The 22,699-nt window shown below is 40.8% G+C and overlaps 1 protein-coding gene and 1 long non-coding RNA gene across 3 annotated transcripts in view; one reads left to right on the top strand and one right to left on the bottom strand.

The window, feature by feature from the left end:
- Positions 1-875: 875 nt before the first annotated feature.
- LOC117516698 lies at positions 876-16,794 on the top strand. Its single transcript, XR_004562521.1, has 3 exons — positions 876-888; positions 13,261-13,270; positions 15,873-16,794. It is a non-coding gene; the product is annotated as an uncharacterized LOC117516698 (long non-coding RNA).
- The window catches only part of ywhag1 (3-monooxygenase/tryptophan 5-monooxygenase activation protein, gamma polypeptide 1), a 19,458-nt gene continuing 12,985 nt past the window's right edge, over positions 16,227-22,699 (bottom strand). The window contains exons 2-3 of one of the 2 annotated variants that reach the window (XR_004562520.1): positions 16,729-17,596; positions 16,227-16,668 (exon numbers count right to left, since the gene is read on the bottom strand). Coding sequence is in view for 1 of the 2 variants with exons in the window: in XM_034177536.1 (XP_034033427.1) it covers positions 16,940-17,596 (657 nt within the window). In the remaining variant the exon portion in view is untranslated. Of the gene's footprint in view, positions 17,597-22,699 lie in introns of both variants that reach the window. The other variant, XM_034177536.1, reaches the window with a different exon arrangement.

Raw genomic sequence — 22,699 nt, 5'->3', positions numbered from 1 at the left:
TTAGTTTAAATGAGTCAACTCCCCTGAGTCACACTAACTGTCAGAATGCTCGTAGCACGGGCCGGGGCGGAGGATTAGCAGCAATCTTCCATTCCAGCTTATTAATTAATCAAAAACCTAGACAGAGCTTTAATTCATTTGAAAGCTTGTCTCTTAGTCTTGTTCATCCAAATTGGAAGTCCCAAAAACCAGTTTTATTTGTTATTATCTATCGTCCACCTGGTCGTTACTGTGAGTTTCTCTGTGAATTTTCAGACCTTTTGTCTGACTTAGTGCTTAGCTCAGATAAGATAATTATAGTGGGCGATTTTAACATCCACACAGATGCTGAGAATGACAGCCTCAACACTGCATTTAATCTATTATTAGACTCTATCGGCTTTGCTCAAAAAGTAAATGAGTCCACCCACCACTTTAATCATATCTTAGATCTTGTTCTGACTTATGGTATGGAAATAGAAGACTTAACAGTATTCCCTGAAAACTCCCTTCTGTCTGATCATTTTTTAATAACATTTACATTTACCCTGATGGACTACCCTGCAGTGGGGAATAAGTTTCATTACACTAGAAGTCTTTCAGAAAGCGCTGTAACTAGGTTTAAGGATATGATTCCTTCGTTATGTTCTCTAATACCATATACCAACACAGTGCAGAGTAGCTACCTAAACTCTGTAAGGGAGATAGAGTATCTCGTCAATAGTTTTACATCCTCTTTGAAGACAACTTTGGATGCTGTAGCTCCTCTGAAAAAGAGAGCTTTAAATCAGAAGTGTCTGACTCCGTGGTATAACTCACAAACTCGTAGCTTAAAGCAGATAACCCGTAGGTTGGAGAGGAAATGGAGTCTCACTAATTTAGAAGATCTTCACTTAGCCTGGAAAAAGAGTTTGTTGCTCTATAAAAAAGCCCTCCGTAAAGCTAGGACATCTTTCTACTCATCACTAATTGAAGAAAATAAGAATAACCTCAGGTTTCTTTTCAGCACTGTAGCTAAGCTGACAAAGAGTCAGAGCTCTATTGAGCTGAGTATTCCATTAACTTTAACTAGTAATGACTTCATGACTTTCTTTGCTAACAAAATTTTGACTATTAGAGAAAAAATTACTCATAACCATCCCAAAGATGTATAGTTATCTTTGGCTGCTTTCAGTGATGCCGGTATTTGGTTAGACTCTTTCTCTCCGGTTGTTCTGTCTGAGTTATTTTCATTGGTTGCTTCGTCCAAACCATCAACATGTTTATTAGACCCCATTCCTGCCAGGCTGCTCAAGGAAGCCCTACCATTATTTAATGCTTCAATCTTAAATATGATCAGTCTATCTTTGTTAGTTGGCTATGTACCACAGGCCTTTAAGGTGGCAGTAATTAAACCATTACTTAAAAAGCCATCACTTGACCCAGCTATCTTAGCTAATTATAGGCCAATTTCCAACCTTCCTTTTCTCTCAAAGATTCTTGAGAGGGTAGTTGTAAAACAGCTAACTGATCACCTGCAGAGGAATGGTCTATTTGAAGAGTTTCAGTCAGGTTTTAGAATTCATCATAGTACAGAAACAGCATTAGTGAAGGTTACAAATGATCTTCTTATGGCTTCGGACAGTGGACTTATCTCTGTGCTTGTTCTGTTGGACCTCAGTGCTGCTTTTGATACTGTTGACCATAAAATTTTATTACAGAGATTAGAGCATGTCATAGGTATTAAAGGCACTGCGCTGCGGTGGTTTGAATCATATTTGTCTAATAGATTACAGTTTGTTCATGTAAATGGGGAATCTTCTTCACGGACTAAAGTTAATTATGGAGTTCCACAAGGTTCTGTGCTAGGACCAATTTTATTCACTTTATACATGCTTCCCTTAGGCAGTATTATTAGACGGTATTGCTTAAATTTTCATTGTTACGCAGATCAATCAATCAATCAACTTTTTTCTTATATAGCGCCAAATCACAACAAACAGTTGCCCCAAGGCGCTCCACACTGCAAGGCAAGGCCATACAACAACTATGAAAAACCCCAACAGTCAGAACGACCCCCCATGAGCAAGCACTCGGCCACAGCGGGAAGGAAAAACTCCCCTTCAACAGGAAGAAACCTCCAGCAGAACCAGGCCCAGGGAGGGGCAGTCCTCCGCTGAGACTGGCCGGGGCCGACGGAAAGAACCAGGAAAAAGACATGCCGAGAAGGGGGGCAGAGATCGATCACTAATGATTAAATGCAGATTGATGCATACGGAGCAAAAAGAGAAAGAAACAGTGCATCATGGGAACCCCCCCACAGTCTACGTCTAAAGCAACATAACCAAGGGATGGTCCAGGGTCACCCGATCCAGCCCTAACTATAAGCCTTAGCGAAAAGGAAAGTTTTAAGCCTAATCTTAAAAGTAGAGAGGGTATCTGTCTCCCTGATCTGAATTGGGAGCTGGTTCCACAGGAGAGGAGCCTGAAAGCTGAAGGCTCTGCCTCCCATTCTACTTTTACAAACCCTAGGAACTACAAGTAAGCCCGCAGTCTGAGAGCGAAGCGCTCTAATGGGGTAATATGGTACTACGAGGTCCCTAAGATAAGATGGGACCTGATTATTCAAAACCTTATAAGTAAGAAGAAGAATTTTAAATTCTATTCTAGAATTAACAGGAAGCCAATGAAGAGAGGCCAACACGGGTGAGATATGCTCTCTCCTGCTAGTCCCCGTCAGTACTCAAGCTGCAGCATTCTGAACCAACTGAAGGCTTTTTAAGGAACTTTTAGGACAACCTGATAATAATGAATTACAATAGTCCAGCCTAGAGGAAATAAATGCATGAATTAGTTTTTCAGCATCACTCTGAGACAAGACCTTTCTGATTTTAGAGATATTGCGTAAATGCAAAAAGGCAGTCCTACATATTTGTTTAATATGCGCTTTGAATGACATATCCTGATCAAAAATGACTCCAAGATTTCTCACAGTATTACTAGAGATCAGGGTAATGCCATCCAGAGTAACGATCTGGTTAGACACCATGCTTCTAAGATTTGTGGGGCCAAGTACAATAACTTCAGTTTTATCTGAGTTTAAAAGCAGGAAATTAGAGGTCATCCATGTCTTTATGTCTGTAAGACAATCCTGCAGTTTAGCTAATTGGTGTGTATCCTCTGGCTTCATGGATAGATAAAGCTGGGTATCATCTGCGTAACAATGAAAATTTAAACAATACCGTCTAATAATACTGCCCAAGGGAAGCATGTATAAAGTGAATAAAATTGGTCCTAGCACAGAACCTTGTGGAACTCCATCATTAACTTTAGTCTGTGAAGAAGATTCCCCATTTACATGAACAAACTGTAATCTATTAGACAAATATGATTCAAACCACCGCAGCGCAGTGCCTTTAATGCCTATGACATGCTCTAATCTCTGTAATAAAATTTTATGGTCAACAGTATCAAAAGCAGCACTGAGGTCCAACAGAACAAGCACAGAGATAAGTCCACTGTCCGAAGCCATAAGAAGATCATTTGTAACCTTCACTAATGCTGTTTCTGTACTATGATGAATTCTAAAACCTGACTGAAACTCTTCAAATAGACCATTCCTCTGCAGGTGATCAGTTAGCTGTTTTACAACTACCCTCTCAAGAATCTTTGAGAGAAAAGGAAGGTTGGAGATTGGCCTATAATTAGCTAAGATAGCTGGGTCAAGTGATGGCTTTTTAAGTAATGGTTTAATTACTGCCACTTTAAAGGCCTGTGGTACATAACCAACTAACAAAGATAGATTGATCATATTTAAGATTGAAGCATTAAATAATGGTAGGGCTTCCTTGAGCAGCCTGGCAGGAATGGGGTCTAATAAACATGTTGATGGTTTGGATGAAGTAACTAATGAAAATAACTCAGACAGAACAATCGGAGAGAAAGAGTCTAACCAAATACCGGCATCACTGAAAGCAGCCAAAGATAACGATACATCTTTGGGATGGTTATGAGTAATTTTTTCTCTAATAGTCAAAATTTTGTTAGCAAAGAAAGTCATGAAGTCATTACTAGTTAAAGTTAATGGAATACTCAGCTCAGTAGAGCTCTGACTCTTTGTCAGCCTGGCTACAGTGCTGAAAAGAAACCTGGGGTTGTTCTTATTTTCTTCAATTAGTGATGAGTAGAAAGATGTCCTAGCTTTACGGAGGGCTTTTTTATAGAGCAACAAACTCTTTTTCCAGGCTAAGTGAAGATCTTCTAAATTAGTGAGACGCCATTTCCTCTCCAACTTCCGGGTTATCTGCTTTAAGCTACGAGTTTGTGAGTTATACCACGGAGTCAGACACTTCTGATTTAAAGCTCTCTTTTTCAGAGGAGCTACAGCATCCAAAGTTGTCTTCAATGAGGATGTAAAACTATTGACGAGATACTCTAACTCCCTTACAGAGTTTAGGTAGCTTTATCTATCCATGAAGCCAGAGGATACACACCAATTAGCTAAACTGCAGGATTGTCTTACAGACATAAAGACATGAATGACCTCTAATTTCCTGCTTTTAAACTCAGATAAAACTGAAGTTATTGTACTTGGCCCCACAAATCTTAGAAGCATGGTGTCTAACCAGATCGTTACTCTGGATGGCATTTCCCTGATCTCTAGTAATACTGTGAGAAATCTTGGAGTCATTTTTGATCAGGATATGTCATTCAAAGCGCATATTAAACAAATATGTAGGACTGCCTTTTTGCATTTACGCAATATCTCTAAAATCAGAAAGGTCTTGTCTCAGAGTGATGCTGAAAAACTAATTCATGCATTTATTTCCTCTAGGCTGGACTATTGTAATTCATTATTATCAGGTTGTCCTAAAAGTTCCCTAAAAAGCCTTCAGTTGGTTCAGAATGCTGCAGCTAGAGTACTGACGGGGACTAGCAGGAGAGAGCATATCTCACCCGTGTTGGCCTCTCTTCATTGGCTTCCTGTTAATTCTAGAATAGAATTTAAAATTCTTCTTCTTACTTATAAGGTTTTGAATAATCAGGTCCCATCTTATCTTAGGGACCTCATAGTACCATATTACCCCATTAGAGCGCTTCGCTCTCAGACTGCGGGCTTACTTGTAGTTCCTAGGGTTTGTAAGAGTAGAATGGGAGGCAGAGCCTTCAGCTTTCAGGCTCCTCTCCTGTGGAACCAGCTCCCAATTCAGATCAGGGAGACAGATACCCTCTCTACTTTTAAGATTAGGCTTAAAACTTTCCTTTTCGCTAAGGCTTATAGTTAGGGCTGGATCGGGTGACCCTGGACCATCCCTTGGTTATGCTGCTTTAGACGTAGACTGCTGGGGGGTTCCCATGATGCACTGTTTCTTTCTCTTTTTGCTCTGTATGCATCACTCTGCATTTAATCATTAGTGATCGATCTCTGCCCCCCTTCACGGCATGTCTTTTTCCTGGTTTTTTCCCTCAGCCCCAACCAGTCTCAGCAGAAGACTGCCCCTCCCTGAGCCTGGTTCTGCTGGAGGTTTCTTCCTGTTAAAAGGGAGTTTTTCCTTCCCACTGTTGCCAAGTGCTTGCTCATAGGGGGTCGTTTTGACCGTTGGGGTTTTTTATAATTATTGTATGGCCTTGCCTTACAATATGGAGCGCCTTGGGGCAACTGTTTGTTGTGATTTGGCGCTATATAAGAAAAAAGTTGATTGACTGATTGATAATGGGTAGAGAGGAATGTGGAAGGACAGATGGTAGTTGATTTTGCAAAAAGGATACAAATAGTTGTAGTGAACACTTACAGTAGTGTTCAGAATAATAGTAGTGCTATGTGACTAAAAAGATTAATCCAGGTTTTGAGTATATTTCTTATTGTTATTTGGGAAACAAGGTACCAGTAGATTCAGTAGATTCTCACAAATCCAACAAGACCAAGCATTCATGATATGCACACTCTTAAGGCTATGAAATTGGGCTGGTAGTAAAAAAGTAGAAAAGGTGGTGTTCACAATAATAGTAGTGTGGCATTTAGTCAGTGATTTCGTCAATTTTGTGGAACAAACAGGTGTGAATCAGGTGTCCCCTATTTAAGGATGAAGCCAGCACCTGTTGAACATGCTTTTCTGTTTGAAAGCCTGAGGAAAATGGGACGTTCAAGACATTGTTCAGAAGAACAGTGTAGTTTGATTAAAAAGTTGATTGGAGAGGGGAAAACATATACGCAGGTGCAAAAAATTATAGGCTGTTCATCTATAATGATCTCCAATGCTTTAAAATAGACAAAAAACCAGAGATGTGTGGAAGACAACGGAAAACAACCATCAAAATGGATAGAAGAATAACCAGAAACCTGGGGTTGTTCTTATTTTCTTCAATTAGTGATGAGTAGAAAGATGTCCTAGCTTTACGGAGGGCTTTTTTATAGAGCAACTGACTCTTTTTCCAGGCTAAGTGAAGATCTTCTAAATTAGTGAGACGCCATTTCCTCTCCAACTTACGGGTTATCTGCTTTAAGCTACGAGTTTGTGAGTTATACCACGGAGTCAGGCACTTCTGATTTAAAGCTCTCTTTTTTAGAGGAGCTACAGCATCCAAAGTTGTCTTTAATGAGGATGTAAAACTATTGACGAGATACTCTATCTCACTTACAGAGTTTAGGTAGCTACTCTGCACTGTGTTGGTATATGACATTAGAGAACATAAAGAAGGAATCATATCCTTAAACCTAGTTACAGCGCTTTCTGAAAGACTTCTAGTGTAATGAAACTTATTCCCCACTGCTGGGTAGTCCATCAGGGTAAATGTAAATGTTATTAAGAAATGATCAGACAGAAGGGAGTTTTCAGGGAATACTGTTAAGTCTTCTATTTCCATACCATAAGTCAGAACAAGATCTAAGATATGATTAAAGTGGTTGGTGGACTCATTTACTTTTTGAGCAAAGCCAATAGAGTCTAATAATAGATTAAATGCAGTGTTGAGGCTGTCATTCTCAGCATCTGTGTGGATGTTAAAATCGCCCACTATAATTATCTTATCTGAGCTAAGCACTAAGTCAGACAAAAGGTCTGAAAATTCACAGAGAAACTCACAGTAACGACCAGGTGGACGATAGATAATAACAAATAAAACTGGTTTTTGGGACTTCCAATTTGGATGGACAAGACTAAGAGACAAGCTTTCAAATGAATTAAAGCTCTGTCTAGGTTTTTGATTAATTAATAAGCTGGAATGGAAGATTGCTGCTAATCCTCCGCCTCGGCCCGTGCTACGAGCATTCTGACAGTTAGTGTGACTCGGGGGTGTTGACTCATTTAAACTAACATATTCATCCTGCTGTAACCAGGTTTCTGTAAGGCAGAATAAATCAATATGTTGATCAATTATTATATCATTTACCAACAGGGACTTAGAAGAGAGAGACCTAATGTTTAATAGACCACATTTAACTGTTTTAGTCTGTGGTGCAGTTGAAGGTGCTATATTATTTTTTCTTTTTGAATTTTTATGCTTAAATAGATTTTTGCTGGTTATTGGTAGTCTGGGAGCAGGCACCGTCTCTACGGGGATGGGGTAATGAGGGGATGGCAGGGGGAGAGAAGCTGCAGAGAGGTGTGTAAGACTACAACTCTGCTTCCTGGTCCCAACCCTGGATAGTCATGGTTTGGAGGATTTAAGAAAATTGGCCAGATTTCTAGAAATGAGAGCTGCTCCATCCAAAGTGGGATGGATGCTGTCTCTCCTAACAAGACCAGGTTTTCCCCAGAAGCTTTGCCAATTATCTATGAAGCCCACCTCATTTTTTGGACACCACTCAGACAGCCAGCAATTCAAGGAGAACATGCGGCTAAACATGTGACTCCCGGTCTGATTGGGGATGGCCCAGAGAAAACTACAGAGTCCGACATTGTTTTTGCAAAGTTACACACCAATTTAATGTTAATTTTAGTGACCTCCGATTGGCGTAACCGGGTGTCATTACTGCCGACGTGAAGTACAATCTTACCAAATTTACGCTTAGCCTTAGCCAGCAGTTTCAAATTTCCTTCAATGTCGCCTGCTCTGGCCCCCGGAAGACAATTGACTATGGTTGCTGGTGTCGCTAACTTCACATTTCGCAAAACAGAGTCGCCAATAACCAGAGTTTGATCCTCGGCGGGTGTGTCGTGGAGTGGGGAAAAACGGTTAGAGATGTGAACGGGTTGGCGGTGTACACGGGGCTTCTGTTTAGAACTACGCTTCCTCCTCACAGTCACCCAGTCAGCCTGCTTTCTCGGCTGCTCGGGATCTGCCAGGGGGTAACTAACGGCGGCTAAGCTACCTTGGTCCGCACCGACTACAGGGGCCTGGCTAGCTGTAGAATTTTCCACGGTGCGGAGAAGAGTCTCCAATTCGCCCAGCCTGGCCTCCAAAGCTACGAATAAGCTACACTTATTACCGTTACTGCTAAAGGAGGCCGAGGAATAACTAAACATTTCACACCCAGAGCAGAAAAGTGCGGGAGAGACAGGAGAATCCGCCATGCTAAATCGGCTAAGAGCTAGTAGCTACGCTAAGCTAGCGGATTCCTAAAAACACGCAAAGTGAATAATGTGTAAATAATTTAGAGGTGATTCAGCAGAAGGAGTGCTTTAGTTAAGGCACGTAAAGATTACACTGGGAAACAAATCGTAATCTAGATAACTAGATCAATCTAACTGCGCAGATTAAACAGCTAACAGATACAGAAAAACACCGCTGTGCTCCGGAACAGGAAGTGATACAATACCGCAGTGAGAGCCAACCACCAGTAGAGGTGGTTGGCACTCACATTTATCATAGCATATTGTTTTTAAAGTAAAAATAAACAAGAATACTCTCAGTTTACCAATGTATTTATCAGGTATATACCATATTTTGTGTAGTAGTATTTTCCAAGTTTCTTTTTTTAAACTACTTTAGAAGGCCTTTGTGACTTACACTCTGGTGTGACATTTATACTGAAAAATCACACATTCACTATTAATACAAGCGAAGTGACGCACAGTGGCACGAAGCTCGCTCATGGTACAGGGAGTCCCAAACAGGAAGTGCCAAATTTTGAGTCCACAGTGAAACAGGAAATGTCAAATCTTCAAACACTTCCTGGATTGACAGATGGGATCCCATGGAATCTCGTGGGAACTCAGCAGCAAGTTCACACTGAAACAGGAAGTGCCAAATTTTGAGTCCCTAGTGAAACAGGAAATGTCAAATCTTGAGCACTTTCTGGCATGGGTGGAGCTAGAGTGGAGGCCGGGATTTCACTGGACTCCCCTAAAACCAGATGTTCAGTGCCGTGACATGTCAACCATCTGTGTCCAAAGAGCTGCATTTTGAAATCAGTGAGTCATATTGACTGCTAGGTTCCTCCTGTCCAGTAGTTGGTGCTGTGTACCACAAAAAGTTCTAATCCACCTTAGTAGAAGAAGAAAAATGTTTGCCTCAGATTTGAACTGAACACGTTAATGACACCAAAGTTATATTGGTGAGTAAACGACTGCATTTTATGCCAGAAATGACGTCCAGTTTGTTAAAAGCGGCATTTCTCCTTTAATTCGGGTTGTCTTATATATGCGTGTGTCTCCGATGATTTTTAAATGAGCAGGCAGCTGTTGATTAAATTAAATATTAAATTAGTTGATTAAATAATCTCTTAACTTTGCTGTCTGAAGCCTTAAATAACCTCTTAATTCTGCTTTCTGAGTTACACCAGGATGATCCATTTCACTTAAGAATACACCTGCCACGGAGTCTTTCTCAATTGTACTCAAAAGTATTGGAACACATTTTAATTTGTTTATGCAATTTCAAATACATATAAATAAATCAAAAGTTATCTTCCTTAAACTGAAACTGAAAGCAAATCTCTACAACTTGATATAAACGAATTTAAATACATAAAATACAGCTTCCTCATGAAGTGGTGTAGAGGAGGATTTTCTTAAAAAGAAGACCTGAACATTCATCTACAATTTGCCAGAAAGTACATTTGAGATGAAAGCCTAGATTTGATGTTTTGGTGAAAGAAACTTTTGTATTTTTTCATAATTAATGTAAATAAAGTCCAAGACATATTCAGTGACTTGGAAATGTTTCCATCCCCTGACTTGTCTAAAGAAAACTGACAATAATACTGATTATTATTTACAGGTTTTATCAAGCTTTAGAGATTTGCTTTCAGTTTGAGTTTGAGGAAGATAATTTTAGAATTTTTTTATGTTTGTATTTTTTGTATTTCTTGTATTTGAAATGGCATAAACAAATTAAAATTTGTGAAATACCAAGTGTTTCAACACTTTTGCAGGGCACAGTATCCTGACCTTATGATGAGTGCAAAATGAGTGTGGTATTATTACTGTTTTGTTTAAGAATGTTTAATTTTCATTGTTGCTGCACTTTGTGTGAAATTATAGTCATGTCGTACATCATATTAATATGACAATATTGTGATATGATAATTTGGCCATATTGTACAGCCCTACTGTCAACTAGCTGAAAACGCTGAATATTAATTTACATCTATATTTTAAAAAATGCTTTAAGTGGCAGGGTTTTAAGAGGGCTGTAATTAGGGGGGTCTGTGAGGTGGAGACCCCCTCCCAGAAGCTGAAGGTTTTAGCCATGCTCATGCTCCCAAGAACCATTTATAGAAAGAAAGTCTGAAGGACCTAAATGACCTGGTTAGATTGCAAGCTTCCACGCATGTGAGAGAGCAGATAAATAAAAATGCTTAAAAAGGCGGGGGGGTCTGGGGAGTGGAGCTACCCCCAAGAAGCTGAAAGGTTTTAGCCAAATGCTCCCCGGAAGCATTTATTAAAAAAAAAAAAAACAACGCCTAATTTTATTTCTGGTAAAGTATTTCTTTGTATCCACACTTCATGCTGCATGCAATGCAAACTGGAAATTTAGAATTTCCTACTTACAACTACAACCCCAATTCCAATGAAGTTGGGATGTTGTGTAAAATGTAAATAAAAACAGAATATGTTTTTCAAATCCTCTTCATCCTATATTCAATTGAATACATCCTGAAAAGACGTTGCTTGGATGCAGCATGTGTTGCTCCAAAACCTGGATGTACCTTTCAGCATTGATGGTACCATCACAGATGTGTAAGTTGTCCATGCCATGGGCACTAACACACCCCGATACCATCACAGATGCTGGCTTTTGAACTTTGCACTGGTAACAATCTGGATGTTTTTTTTTCCTCATTTGTCCAGAAGACACGACGTCCTTGATTTCCAAAAACAATTTGAAATGTGGACTCATCAGACCACAGCACACTTTTCCACTTTGCGTCTGTCCATTTCAAAGGAGCTTGGGCCCAGAGAAGGCAGCGGCGTTTCTGGATGTTGTTGATGTATGGCTTTCACTTTGCATGGTAGAGTTTTAACTTGCACTTGTAGATGTAGCAACGAACTGTGTTAACTGACAATGGTTTTCTGAAGTGTTCCTGAGCCCACGCGGTAAGATCCTTTACACATTGATGTCGGTTTTTAATGCAGTGCCGCCTGAAGGATCGAAGGTCACGGGTATTCAATGTTGGTTTTCGGCCTTGCCGCTTACGCGTAGAAAGTTCTCCAGACTCTCTGAATCTTCTATTATGGACTGTAGATGATAGAATCCCTAAATTCCTTGCAGTTGAACATTGAGAGACATTGTTCTTATACTGTTGGACTATTTTTTTCACTCAGTTGTTCACACAGTGGTGATCCTCACCCCATCTTTGCTTGTGAATGGCTGAGCCTTTTGGGGATGCTCCTTTTATACCCAATCATGATGCTCACCGGTTTCCAATTAGGTGTTCTTTGAGCATTCATCAACTTTTCCAGTCTTTTGTTGCCACTGTCCCAACTTTTTTGAAACATGTTGCAGGCATCCATTTCAAAATGAGCAAATATTTGCACAAAAACAATAAAGTCTGTCAGATTGAACATTAATTTTGTGGTGTATTCAGTTGAATATTGGTTGAAGAGGATTTGCAAATCATTGTATTCTGTTTTTATTTATATTTTACACAACGTCCCAACTTCACTGGAATTGTGGTTGTAAGAAAAATGCACAAATTGAGTCTAATGAAGTTAAGATAAAACTTTGTATCCCCATGCTGGCAAACAAGGTATAAACATAACCACCTTAATATTTTAGCTGTATGGCCTTTGAAATTTCACGAAACTATATGAAAAATTTTTTTTTTTGTTTTAAATTTAGTTTCTATTGAAATTCACCATTACACTGTAGATTTATTGTAACATGTTGCTAAATTACAGCTCATTTCAATAAAGAGAACATGTTTGCAGGAGGGGAATTCCACAGTGAATATTTTCTTTTTTCCTTGTAGATCAGTCATGCAGATGAAGTGCAGGAGGAAGTGCACATGCTCACGTGTGAGGTTTTGAGATTACACGTGACACTGAGGCGTGCACGTTGACATCCGGAAGATGCTTGTGAATCACTTCAGAGGTGTTATCAGAGTTTTTAGATTTTGAAGTGTTTACTTCTCACCATCTTTTACAAAATATGAGAAACATATTACATTTATACATAAATAAGTGTTTTCCACCATTTTGGTTGATTTTGTTTGCATGAGCAGCCAGCTGACGTCATGCTGCCTTTCTGTAATTCAGTTGGCTGTTGCAGTGTCTTTCCCAATACGCTCACACAGATCTGGTGAAGCCCCCATGTGATCTGACGTTGCTACCAGAGTAGGTCATGGCATCCGATCATTTGAATTTCTTCCCTTCGGGGGGAGAAATTCTAAATAGGTTTGAGACCGTACAAACTTATCATATAACGAAGGCCTTATTTAAATGCTAAGGAATAAAGTAATTGTGGTGCCAAAGAAAACTCATGACTTTTAAAAACTAGCCAGTACACCTTTAAGAACAGACACAACAGACCTGGATGATTTGTCTTTCCTGTCTGGCAGAGATCCAGCAAATGTTCATGCAAAATGTCCAGATTTGACCCTGAGAGCTTCCCGACGTTCTCTGCTCACGTGCTTTTAGTTGTGTCCATGCATGGTTCTTTCAGTTTCAGTTCTGCATTTTGTTTTTGGCACTTTGCACTGCAGCTGAAGGTCTACCACATTTCAACAACTCTGTGACACCAACACGAGCGCCCACGGTGTTGCAGTGCCCTTCAACACCATCCTCTGCCACAGAAAGTGTGTCATGGCACCTCATCTGTATATTTTAACTTATGTGAGTCAAAATCTCAAATCGTTTTCAGAGATGGTGAATTTTGATATTGGACACAGAATTGCGAGGCCGTTATTTTAATACTAAGGAACAGCAAGGTGGCACCGAAGAAAATCATTCATGACTTAAAATGGTTTAAAAAAAAAATCAATCAGAAGCGAGTACACCTTTAAGTATGCACAGTATCACAGGGAGTCACTGTGATTTCTTGCACGCTGATCCTTGTGGACAGTCTCGGCTCAGAATGAGCCTTGAATCCACTGGGCTCACTGACCTCAGTCCAGAGTTTGTGTCACATCTGGCCACAGAAAAGTGGTCTAACAAACTAGAAGGCTACAACCAGCATACCTCAGCCAGTGAGGAGAACAGCTGAAATCCAGCAGGTTTCACCCACAGAAACTGTGTGTACTTGTGTGCAACATATTTACTTCAGTACTTGTGTGCTTACATCACAACTACAAGGATGTGGGATTGGTTCCACCAATGCCTAGTTTCTGTCCGTGTTGGGTTTACTCCGCCAATCAAAAATTGGACAATTGGTTCGATCATCCGTCAGGGACTCTTGGCAGGATTTGGTCCTCCAACCTCTGTACAAATATTTATCCCATTCAAAATCATGAGTTTAGAGACGAGCACAGTGATTCATGTCCAGTAATTTATACAGGAACAAATCACAACAGGCTTCAAGGTGAGTGAGGCCTGGACCGGACCCACACCATGACCAAGCACACAGGTCCACACAGTGGTCACGAAAGAACTCCCTCAGCAGGTTTTTTGGATTGTAGAAGAAACCTCGAGAAAACAACTGTGAATTGTTCTTCTTTTAAAGATGTGGCAACATGTAAGTGACCGATTCTGTTTTGGGCTACAGATTCCCCGATGTGTACTACAGTACTTCAAAACGATAAAATCATTTTTGATGCAATCACTTTAACTGACCATTTTGATTTTTTTTAAGCTCATGCTTTTATAAGACCACATTTGACATGCGATTTTCAATACAATTAAGAACCTTTGGCTGCTCCCTTGATTTCACCCAGGGCCAAGACAAACCTGATTACGTTGTAGATTTTCAGGCTAGTACCCGAGTCCCTAAAGACAAACACCAAAATGAGCTGATCAAGATGTTTTTGTGAAACCACGAGATGGTTAAGTTTTGAGGATGAAACATAACCTTAACTCGTTCATTTTGCGTGACTCTTCTCTATAGATTGCCTGGTATTGAGAAGTTTGTCATTTACTTTCCTCAAGGTCAGTTGGTGCTCATCTCAGGATTTAGTAACAGAATTGCGTTTTTTTTTTCTTAAACTCATCAGGGATGTTATGGCTTCTGTTCTGTTCAGCGGTTGAGCTGGGTGGTGGAGTGCAGTGGTGACCTGTGTGTCTTTGTTGGTCAGAAGAGGCTCAAGTGACATTGCCTTTACAAACAGGATGTGATGTTTGTCAAATCAGTGGATGCCCCAATTGTGACTCTTGAGATGCTGAGTGATGGATTGGAATATCAGCTTGAAACAATCTTGATAAAGTGTAAGATCTCGGGTTTTATCTGAATCTCTCCTGGAATCGGTCATCAGACGTGTAGCTCTGTATCTGATCTTGTTCATGCATCTGGGCCCTTGACCTTTGGGGTTGACAGTAACAGAATACTTATCCCAGTTCATTGCGGACACCCTCCCAGGCCCGGTTTTCCAAGGTATAGACGAGTTTAAACCGTGACCTTCCAAGATGCATCGACGGTTAGTACGGTGGTTTTACCAGCCAGTTATGTGATGAGATCTCTAGATTAGAAATTCAAAGAACACCTCAATGGATTAGCTGTGATCATCAGTTCAACTAAAGCACAACTCAGATGGTGTATGTACCAATGTACTTTAAAAATCAATGTGACTTCAGTAAAAATACTAGGGGCTATATTCCAATTCTACTCATCTCAAGAACTGTGACCATAGTGATATTTTAAAAATGAGTTTATTGTTCAGTGATTTGGTATGGCATAGGTCATCAGATGGAGGAAAGGAAATTAAGGAGGGTCTAGCCAGCAATTCCATTAAAAAAGAAAAATTAAAGTCTTACAGTCAGTCAATTCTATAGTCACACAAATACATAATATCTACTGTATGTAAAGAAATTAAGGCTACTGTATAAATGCATCACCAGCAAGCACAATATTGTATTATGGAAAATATGTGATTGGTTTTCCCAGGAAGTGGTATATCAGACAGGTGCACTTACGGAATAATTGGAAACCAGAACCAAAGTAAGTAAAGCCTTTCAAGTGGTCCACCCACAAACTTTTATTTATTTATTTTTTTTAATTTGTGATCTTGTAAAGTAAGTCCCTTCGGCTGCTCCCTTGTTTGCATTTGGGGTCGCCACAACAAATCCAAGGTGGATCTGCATGTTGATTTGGCACAGGTTTTATGCCGGATGCCCTTCCTGACGCAACTCCACATTACATGGAGAAATGTGGCAGGGGTGGGATTTGAACCCAGAACCTTTCAAACTGAAACCAAGCGCATTAACCACTTGGCCACCACCCCTGTTGTGATCTTGTACCATTTCTAAATGCTTGACCTTGATCCCAGCACATTTTTCTCTTCCATCATAAATGTTGCCATTATATTTCACAACTATAGACATTGTAAATTTTTTTTTTTTAGCCACACTGCTAATTGTAACAGCTGTATTCGTCTTGTGAAGACGCAAAGAGCAACTTAAATCACATTTGTGTGGATAAACTCAGTGGAGTATCCTTTCGCATCATGGATCATGTCAAGGTTAAACTGGAGGTCATAGTTTACTGCCATTTGTTCAAAACGCAAAAAGCAACGCCAATCAAATCTGATGGATAAACTGAGGACCATGACTGGTTATTTGGGACTAACAAATGGATCAGACCTCTGACGTCAAGCCAAGTTGATAAATTAGCTGGCGGCGGTGAAACACTGCAATCATCCGGATGCCTCCTTGTAAATTTGTGTTGAAACTAATTCAATGACAAATTCAAAGAACTAACACGATATGATAGCAATGACAGCACGAACAATAAAAATTAGGTGTCCAAAACCCAGTTAATGTATTTATTAAAGCACATCAGCACACGAGGGACAAGCTGCACTAAGTTTACTTTATGAACTTGTATTCTAGTTACAGTATGATCACGTGGACACATACCTGACACAAAGCAAACACATTATGTTTTCCTTAATAACAGATATCCTGCTCTTAACGATCAGTGTGGGGCAACTGAAGATATGATGGAGCCATCTTCATCGCTGTAACCTGTCCCACTCAGTCTGTTTTCCTCATTAAGCAAAGCCAAGACATTAACGTTACTCTAATTTTCTTGTTGTTCAGGCGTCAAACTTTTATTATGAATGCATCGCCCTCAAATACAGTGAGACTGCTCGGATTCAACTGCATGAAAAGACCAGTCTGACAGTGGGAAGGTGTCGATCACCAACAGTCACACTGATGAATGTCATACCCATTTCTTCTAAGTGGTATATTGGCAAATGCTGCAGGAAGGCGGTTCAATCAATTATTTTATTATTACTTTTTCTGTGCAATTTCTCAAATTAAAATAATTCTTCCTTCCTACATTTTTCCTTTGAATTTGTGGGAAAACACAGAACAGGTATGTTAGTACCCGGCCAGTGTTCCACCTCCCCTTACCCTCTTTAAATTTTCTAAGATTTTTTTTTTTTTTTACTATTATTTTGTCATTTGTGAGCATGTGTGTTGCTTGGCAGATTGGGCTTTCGATGTTAATTGTTGCCTTCTCCTCCCTCGTCGTCCTGCTGGTCGCTCGTCCACAGCGTCAAATTGTCTCGTAGCAGCTGCATGATCAGGGTGGAGTCTTTGTAGGAATCTTCGTTGAGGGAGTCCAACTCGGCAATGGCTTCATCAAATGCAGTCTTGGCTAGTTTGCACGCCTTTTCTGGGTCGTTTTGGATCTCATAGTAGAAGACAGAGAAGTTGAGAGCCAAGCCCAGGCGGATGGGATGGGTGGGTTGCATGTGTTTCTTGCTGACATCATGGGCGTCTTTGTACGCATCCAAGGACTTTTTCACGGCATCGGCTCGCTTCTCCTCTGTGGCCACTTCGGCCAGGTAACGGTAGTAATCGCCTTTCATCTTCAGGTAGAACACACGACTCTCGTGCTGGTCACCATTGGAATTCTTGATCAAGTAGACGTCGAGTAGGTTGAGGACGTCGTTGCAGACAGACTCGAGCTCCTTCTCAATCTTTTCCCTGTAGGCTTTCACCATCTCAATCTTCTTCTCGTTACTATCAACTGAAGCCTTCTGCTCAATGCTGGAGATGACACGCCAGGATGAGCGCCTCGCCCCCACCACGTTCTTATAGGCCACAGAGAGAAGGTTCCTCTCCTCATTGGACAGCGGCTCATTCAGCTCCGTGACCTAAGGACAGAAAGAAGGAAACACATGAAGAAAATAATAATAATAATCCCAACTGTCTTATACTTGAAGTACATTCAGGCATGCCGCTGCCAAGCTTCTGTCTCCATAAATGAAAGTGCAACAAAATCAAAAATTAATTACTCAATATTAAAGGGAGACAGATACCCTCTCTACTTTTAAGATTAGACTTAAAACTTTCCTTTTCGCTAAGGCTTATAGTTAGGGCTGGATCGGGTGACCCTGGACCATCCCTTGGTTATGCTGCTTTAGACGTAGATTGTGGGGGGGGTTCCCATGATGCACTGTTTCTTTCTCTTTTTGCTCCGTATGCATCACTCTGCATTTAATCATTAGTGATCGATCTCTGCCCCCCTTCACGGCATGTCTTTTTCCTGTTTTTTTTCCCTCAGCCCCAACCAGTCTCAGCAGAAGACTGCCCCTCCCTGAGCCTGGTTCTGCTGGAGGTTTCTTCCTGTTAAAAGGGAGTTTTTCCTTCCCACTGTTGCCAAGTGCTTGCTCATAGGGGGTCGTTTTGACCATTGGGGTTTTTTATAATTATTGTATGGCCTTGCCTTACAATATGGAGCGCCTTGGGGCAACTGTTTGTTGTGATTTGGCGCTATATAAGAAAAAAGTTGATTGATTGAATATGACTCTTTCACTGAAAATGTAGCAGCAACTGCCAGATCATCAGTGGCGGAAGTAACTAAGTACATTTACTCAAGTAAGGCATCTGAGGTAGCTGTACTTCACTTGCATATTATTTTGTGTTACTTTACACTTCCACGCCAGTTTCTATCTCATATCATTAAAACTTGTCCTCAGCCGTCGTATACGATGGCGTCGGCCCCAGAGGGTTAATTAACGCAGCTGAACAGGTTCCTTAAAAGTGCATGTTGGTGCGTGATAGTCATGATATTCATGGAGCATGTTTCTGGCTGTCATTTCGCCTCATGTCGTGGAATTCGCAACTGAGCGTGTTGATATGTCTTGATCAGTGGTGATCCTTAATAGAGCATGACAGCATTCGTAGTGGTTCCTGTGATGGTTCTTGGAGACCATACTGTCACGTGTTGTTACAAATGGACACAAAAATTGCCAAGCTTTGACACAAATTGTAACGCAGTGTCACATTTCCTGTGCACCACTATAAATCACTTCTCTCATGTGCACAATTAAACCCTGCTGCACCACATTCAGTTTACATTGCTGCAGCTTGCAGAAGGACAGTGACGGCAAGTCGGCTAAGTCTCGTTCCAATGCTCCTCAGCGTGCTCCTGCAGGTGTCCTGATGTTCGGGAGAATGAGTCTGGACCAGAGGAGAGCCACGTGCAGCCAGACCTCTGGTGCAATCACAGAGTTCTTCTGGTGGATTTATCTGGATTTTGAGGAGCAATCTGGAGCGAACGGTTCAGCAGCTGACAGTAGAATGACTACGGGGGTGTGAGGAGACAATTCACAACATGACAGAACGTAACTATGCACTGTTACGCGCAATAATGTGGAACATTATTATTGACGTGCGTAATTGTTCCTGATAATTCTCCAGCAACACGTGCCATTAATTGTAACAGGTGGTAACAGGTTGCAACAGTTCCTGAGCACACCTGACACCTCTACCCCAAATGTTCACATTCGTGATCAGCGGCCAAGAACTTATATTTTGTGGCATTCGTAACTTGTCGTCGTTATGTGTAAACGCAGCATTAGGTTAAACATATCCCAGCATGCCTTAACCCAGCCACCACACCCTGCTATTGATATGGGTCCCATCACTGAGGTATTACCTAGATTTACAGATCTGATAGTATCTCATAGGGATGGGTACTGATATGATTTTTTTCGATATCGATCTCTGGACATGAATAAAATCTGTACATTGTGGATCCTTGATCTCTGGACATAAATAGAAAGAAAAAAACCCCCAAAAAACCTCTGTAGCTTTGTCAAAAGCATTTCCTTTCAGATATTAATGGCACAAATTTAACTCCATAGCGTTGAAGTTATTAATTCCGACCTGACTATCTTTCTAACTTGACTCAGCAGAGCGGTGCATTGTTTGGAGCCGTCCAAGCGTAACGGAGGACGATTCTCGTTCCTTGCCCGCAGCAAGATGAGAGTCCCAGTTAGCGACTTTAATCGATACAAAAGTGACTCATGATTAACATCTTTTAATGGCTTTGAGAGGGGTTAAGAAGCGGACTTGCTGCTTCTGAAAAGCAGCGAAGCAGAGAACCAACGAAGCAACGAGTCAAAGCAGTTCTTTGTTGCTTCAAACTCTGTCACTGCAGAAGCGGGTCTGCAATCAACGTAGAGATGATACTTTTCCCAATAAACACCTTCAAACACAACGGCTGCTCTGAAGGACCAATAAGAATAGTTAAGCAAAAAAGGCTATTGATGTTGGTGGATCGAATCATTTCTTAACGATTCTCAAAAAGAACCGGCTGTCGATACCCAACCCTAGTATCTCACTGGGTGTGCTGACGAAACTTGTAATGTCTACGAAAAGCACAACCTGCTTATTTGATCCTAGTGTATACCAACAAAACTGTTTAAGGACCTGCGGCCCACTCTTGGGCCGACTGTGCTGGAAATTATTAATCTCTCATTAACATCTGGATCTGGAGCTTGGGCGGGCCCTGTGGGGGTCAAGGGGGCAGAGCTCCCTGAAGCTATAGAGGTTTATACCTCTAAAACATTATTGGCAAGCCCTATTTTAAGTAGTTTTGAATGGTTTTAGATGCATTGAAAGAAAGAATAGAAAAAAAACATGTTCTAATATTTGTAATACCAAAGTTATTTTTTTAAATGTTTAAGTTAATAAAATAAACAACGCTGAAAAGATTAAAAACACATTAACATTTGATGGGCAGATAGCATTTGCTCGTTTCTTCAAAAATGACACACTGTACCTTTTAATCCTGTGAAGCAGGAAGTTTTTCTGTCATGATAGTTTTGTTTTTCTAACATGTTTATTATTTTTTAAACAATATAACCTCCAACTGCCTAGTTTTAACAAGAGCTGAACCTGGACTAATTTGAATGTCAGTTTTTCGCTTTTACTGATTCACTGAGGCTCCTCCCCTGCTCCTCCTCTCCTCTCGCTCTCTCTCCTCTGCTCCCCTCACTCTCAGAGCTTCTTGGAAACAGGGAGCCTTTAAACTGTAAAATAAACCGTAAACTTCTGAGTGTATTATCAGCATCTACCGACACAGAAGCAAATCTGAATTATGAAACATTTTTCTGGAGGATTGTTTTTTTCCCCCTTTATGCCAGAGCAGAGTGGGTCTGTATCTGCTCTGATCTTTGCTTTTGGCATTCTGCGGCTTCACAGAGCGCTGAAAGCAGCTGGCTGCTGTTCTCTCTGCTGTTTGTGCTTAGATATGAAGAAAATGAGAAATATATTTTATTTCTTTAATTATTTGGTTAAATTGGAAAAATAAAACAAAAGTACAACTCTATAAGCTTGAAATGTGACCGAATTGGTACATTTTCAGCAACATTTCAGTTCTTTTTTGGAAAATCTGTGGTGGGTGGGACAACCAATTTGAACGAGAGCAGGGCGGAAATTTGCAGTACTGGGCGGTACCGCCCGGCGCCACCCACCATAGCTAGAACCTTGCCATGGATCACCATATTCTACTTGATAGGCTAGAGAATCATTTTAGGATTAGTGGGAATGCTCTTGTATGGACCAGTCGTTCTCACTGTTTTGTACAATAACACTACCTCTAACCTTAGTGAGATGAAATTTGGGGTTCCACAGGGGTCTGTCTTAGGCCCCCAGCTTTTCTCCCTTTATATATATATATGTTGCTTTAGACGTAGACTGTGGGGGGTTCCCATGATGCACTGTTTCTTTCTTTTTTTGCTCCGTATGCATCACTCTGCATTTAATCATTAGTGATCGATCTCTGCCCCCCTTCTCGGCATGTCTTTTTCCTGGTTCTTTCCCTCAGCCCCAACCAGTCTCAGCAGAAGACGGCCCCTCCCTGAGCCTGGTTCTGCTGGAGGTTTCTTCCTGTTAAAAAGGAGTTTTTCCTTCCCACTGTGGCCAAGTGCTTGCTCATAGGGGGTCGTTTTGACCGTTGGGGTTTTTCATGGGTATTGTATGGCCTTGCCTTGCAATATGGAGCGCCTTGGGGCAACTGTTTGCTGTGATTTGGCGCTATATAAGAAAAAAGTTGATTGATTGATATAGCACCCCTTGAGCACATACTGCGGCGTTTTGGGATTACCTTTCATTACTCTGCTGATGATACTCGTCCACATAATATCCTTAGAAGACTGCCTTATATCAGTGAAAAGCTGGATGTCCAGCAATTTCCTACTTTTAAACTCTGACAAGACTGAAATAAAGGTTCTTGGTCCAGTGAGACATCGGCATCAATTCATCAATTTGACCAGTTAACGCTTAGCCTAGGCTCGTGTGTCATACATCACACTGACAAAGTGAGGAACCCTGGGGTAATTTTTGATCCTATGTTGTCTTTTGACCTCCAAATTAGAGATATTACGAGGACTGCTTTCTTCCACCTGCAAAATATAGCGGAGATTTCTCTCATCCTGTCTATGGCTGATGCCGAGACCCTGATCCATGTACCGTATTTTCCGCACCGTAAGGCGCACCTAAAAGCCTTAAATTTTCACAAAAATCGGCCATGCACCCTATAATCCGGTGCGCCTTATGTGCGCACTGAATTCCAAAATCTGTAAAAACGACTTATAATCTGGTGCGCATTATGGTGCAGAAAATACGGTATTTGTTTCTTCTAGATTGGACTACTGCAATGTTCTATCTTCTGGTTTACCGCAGTCCAGCATTTTATTAGTAAAGAGAGCAGGCCGCGCACTCAACTTTATCTAAAGTCTGGGTCTTTTAATGAAGTTTCGGGATAGTGGTCGGCGATCACCTTTGTATTTCTTCTGTTTTTCTTGTTGCTTAATGCTGACAAATTATACTGTATTTGTTGTCTTTCTGCCACCTGATTCAGTTTTTTCCCCTCTCTGAGGTGTGGCTCCATCCAGAGATGGGAGTGGTATCTTTTTCTGCAACCCTCCTGTCGCCCAAAAGTTCCTGTATATTTGTATTGTCAATTG

Source organism: Thalassophryne amazonica, chromosome 9 (assembly GCF_902500255.1).
Source record: "Thalassophryne amazonica chromosome 9, fThaAma1.1, whole genome shotgun sequence".
In the NCBI taxonomy this organism is placed as follows: Eukaryota; Metazoa; Chordata; class Actinopteri; order Batrachoidiformes; family Batrachoididae; genus Thalassophryne; species Thalassophryne amazonica.
Note: the sequence above shows the minus strand (reverse complement) of the source record. Positions and strands in the feature narration are given on the sequence as shown.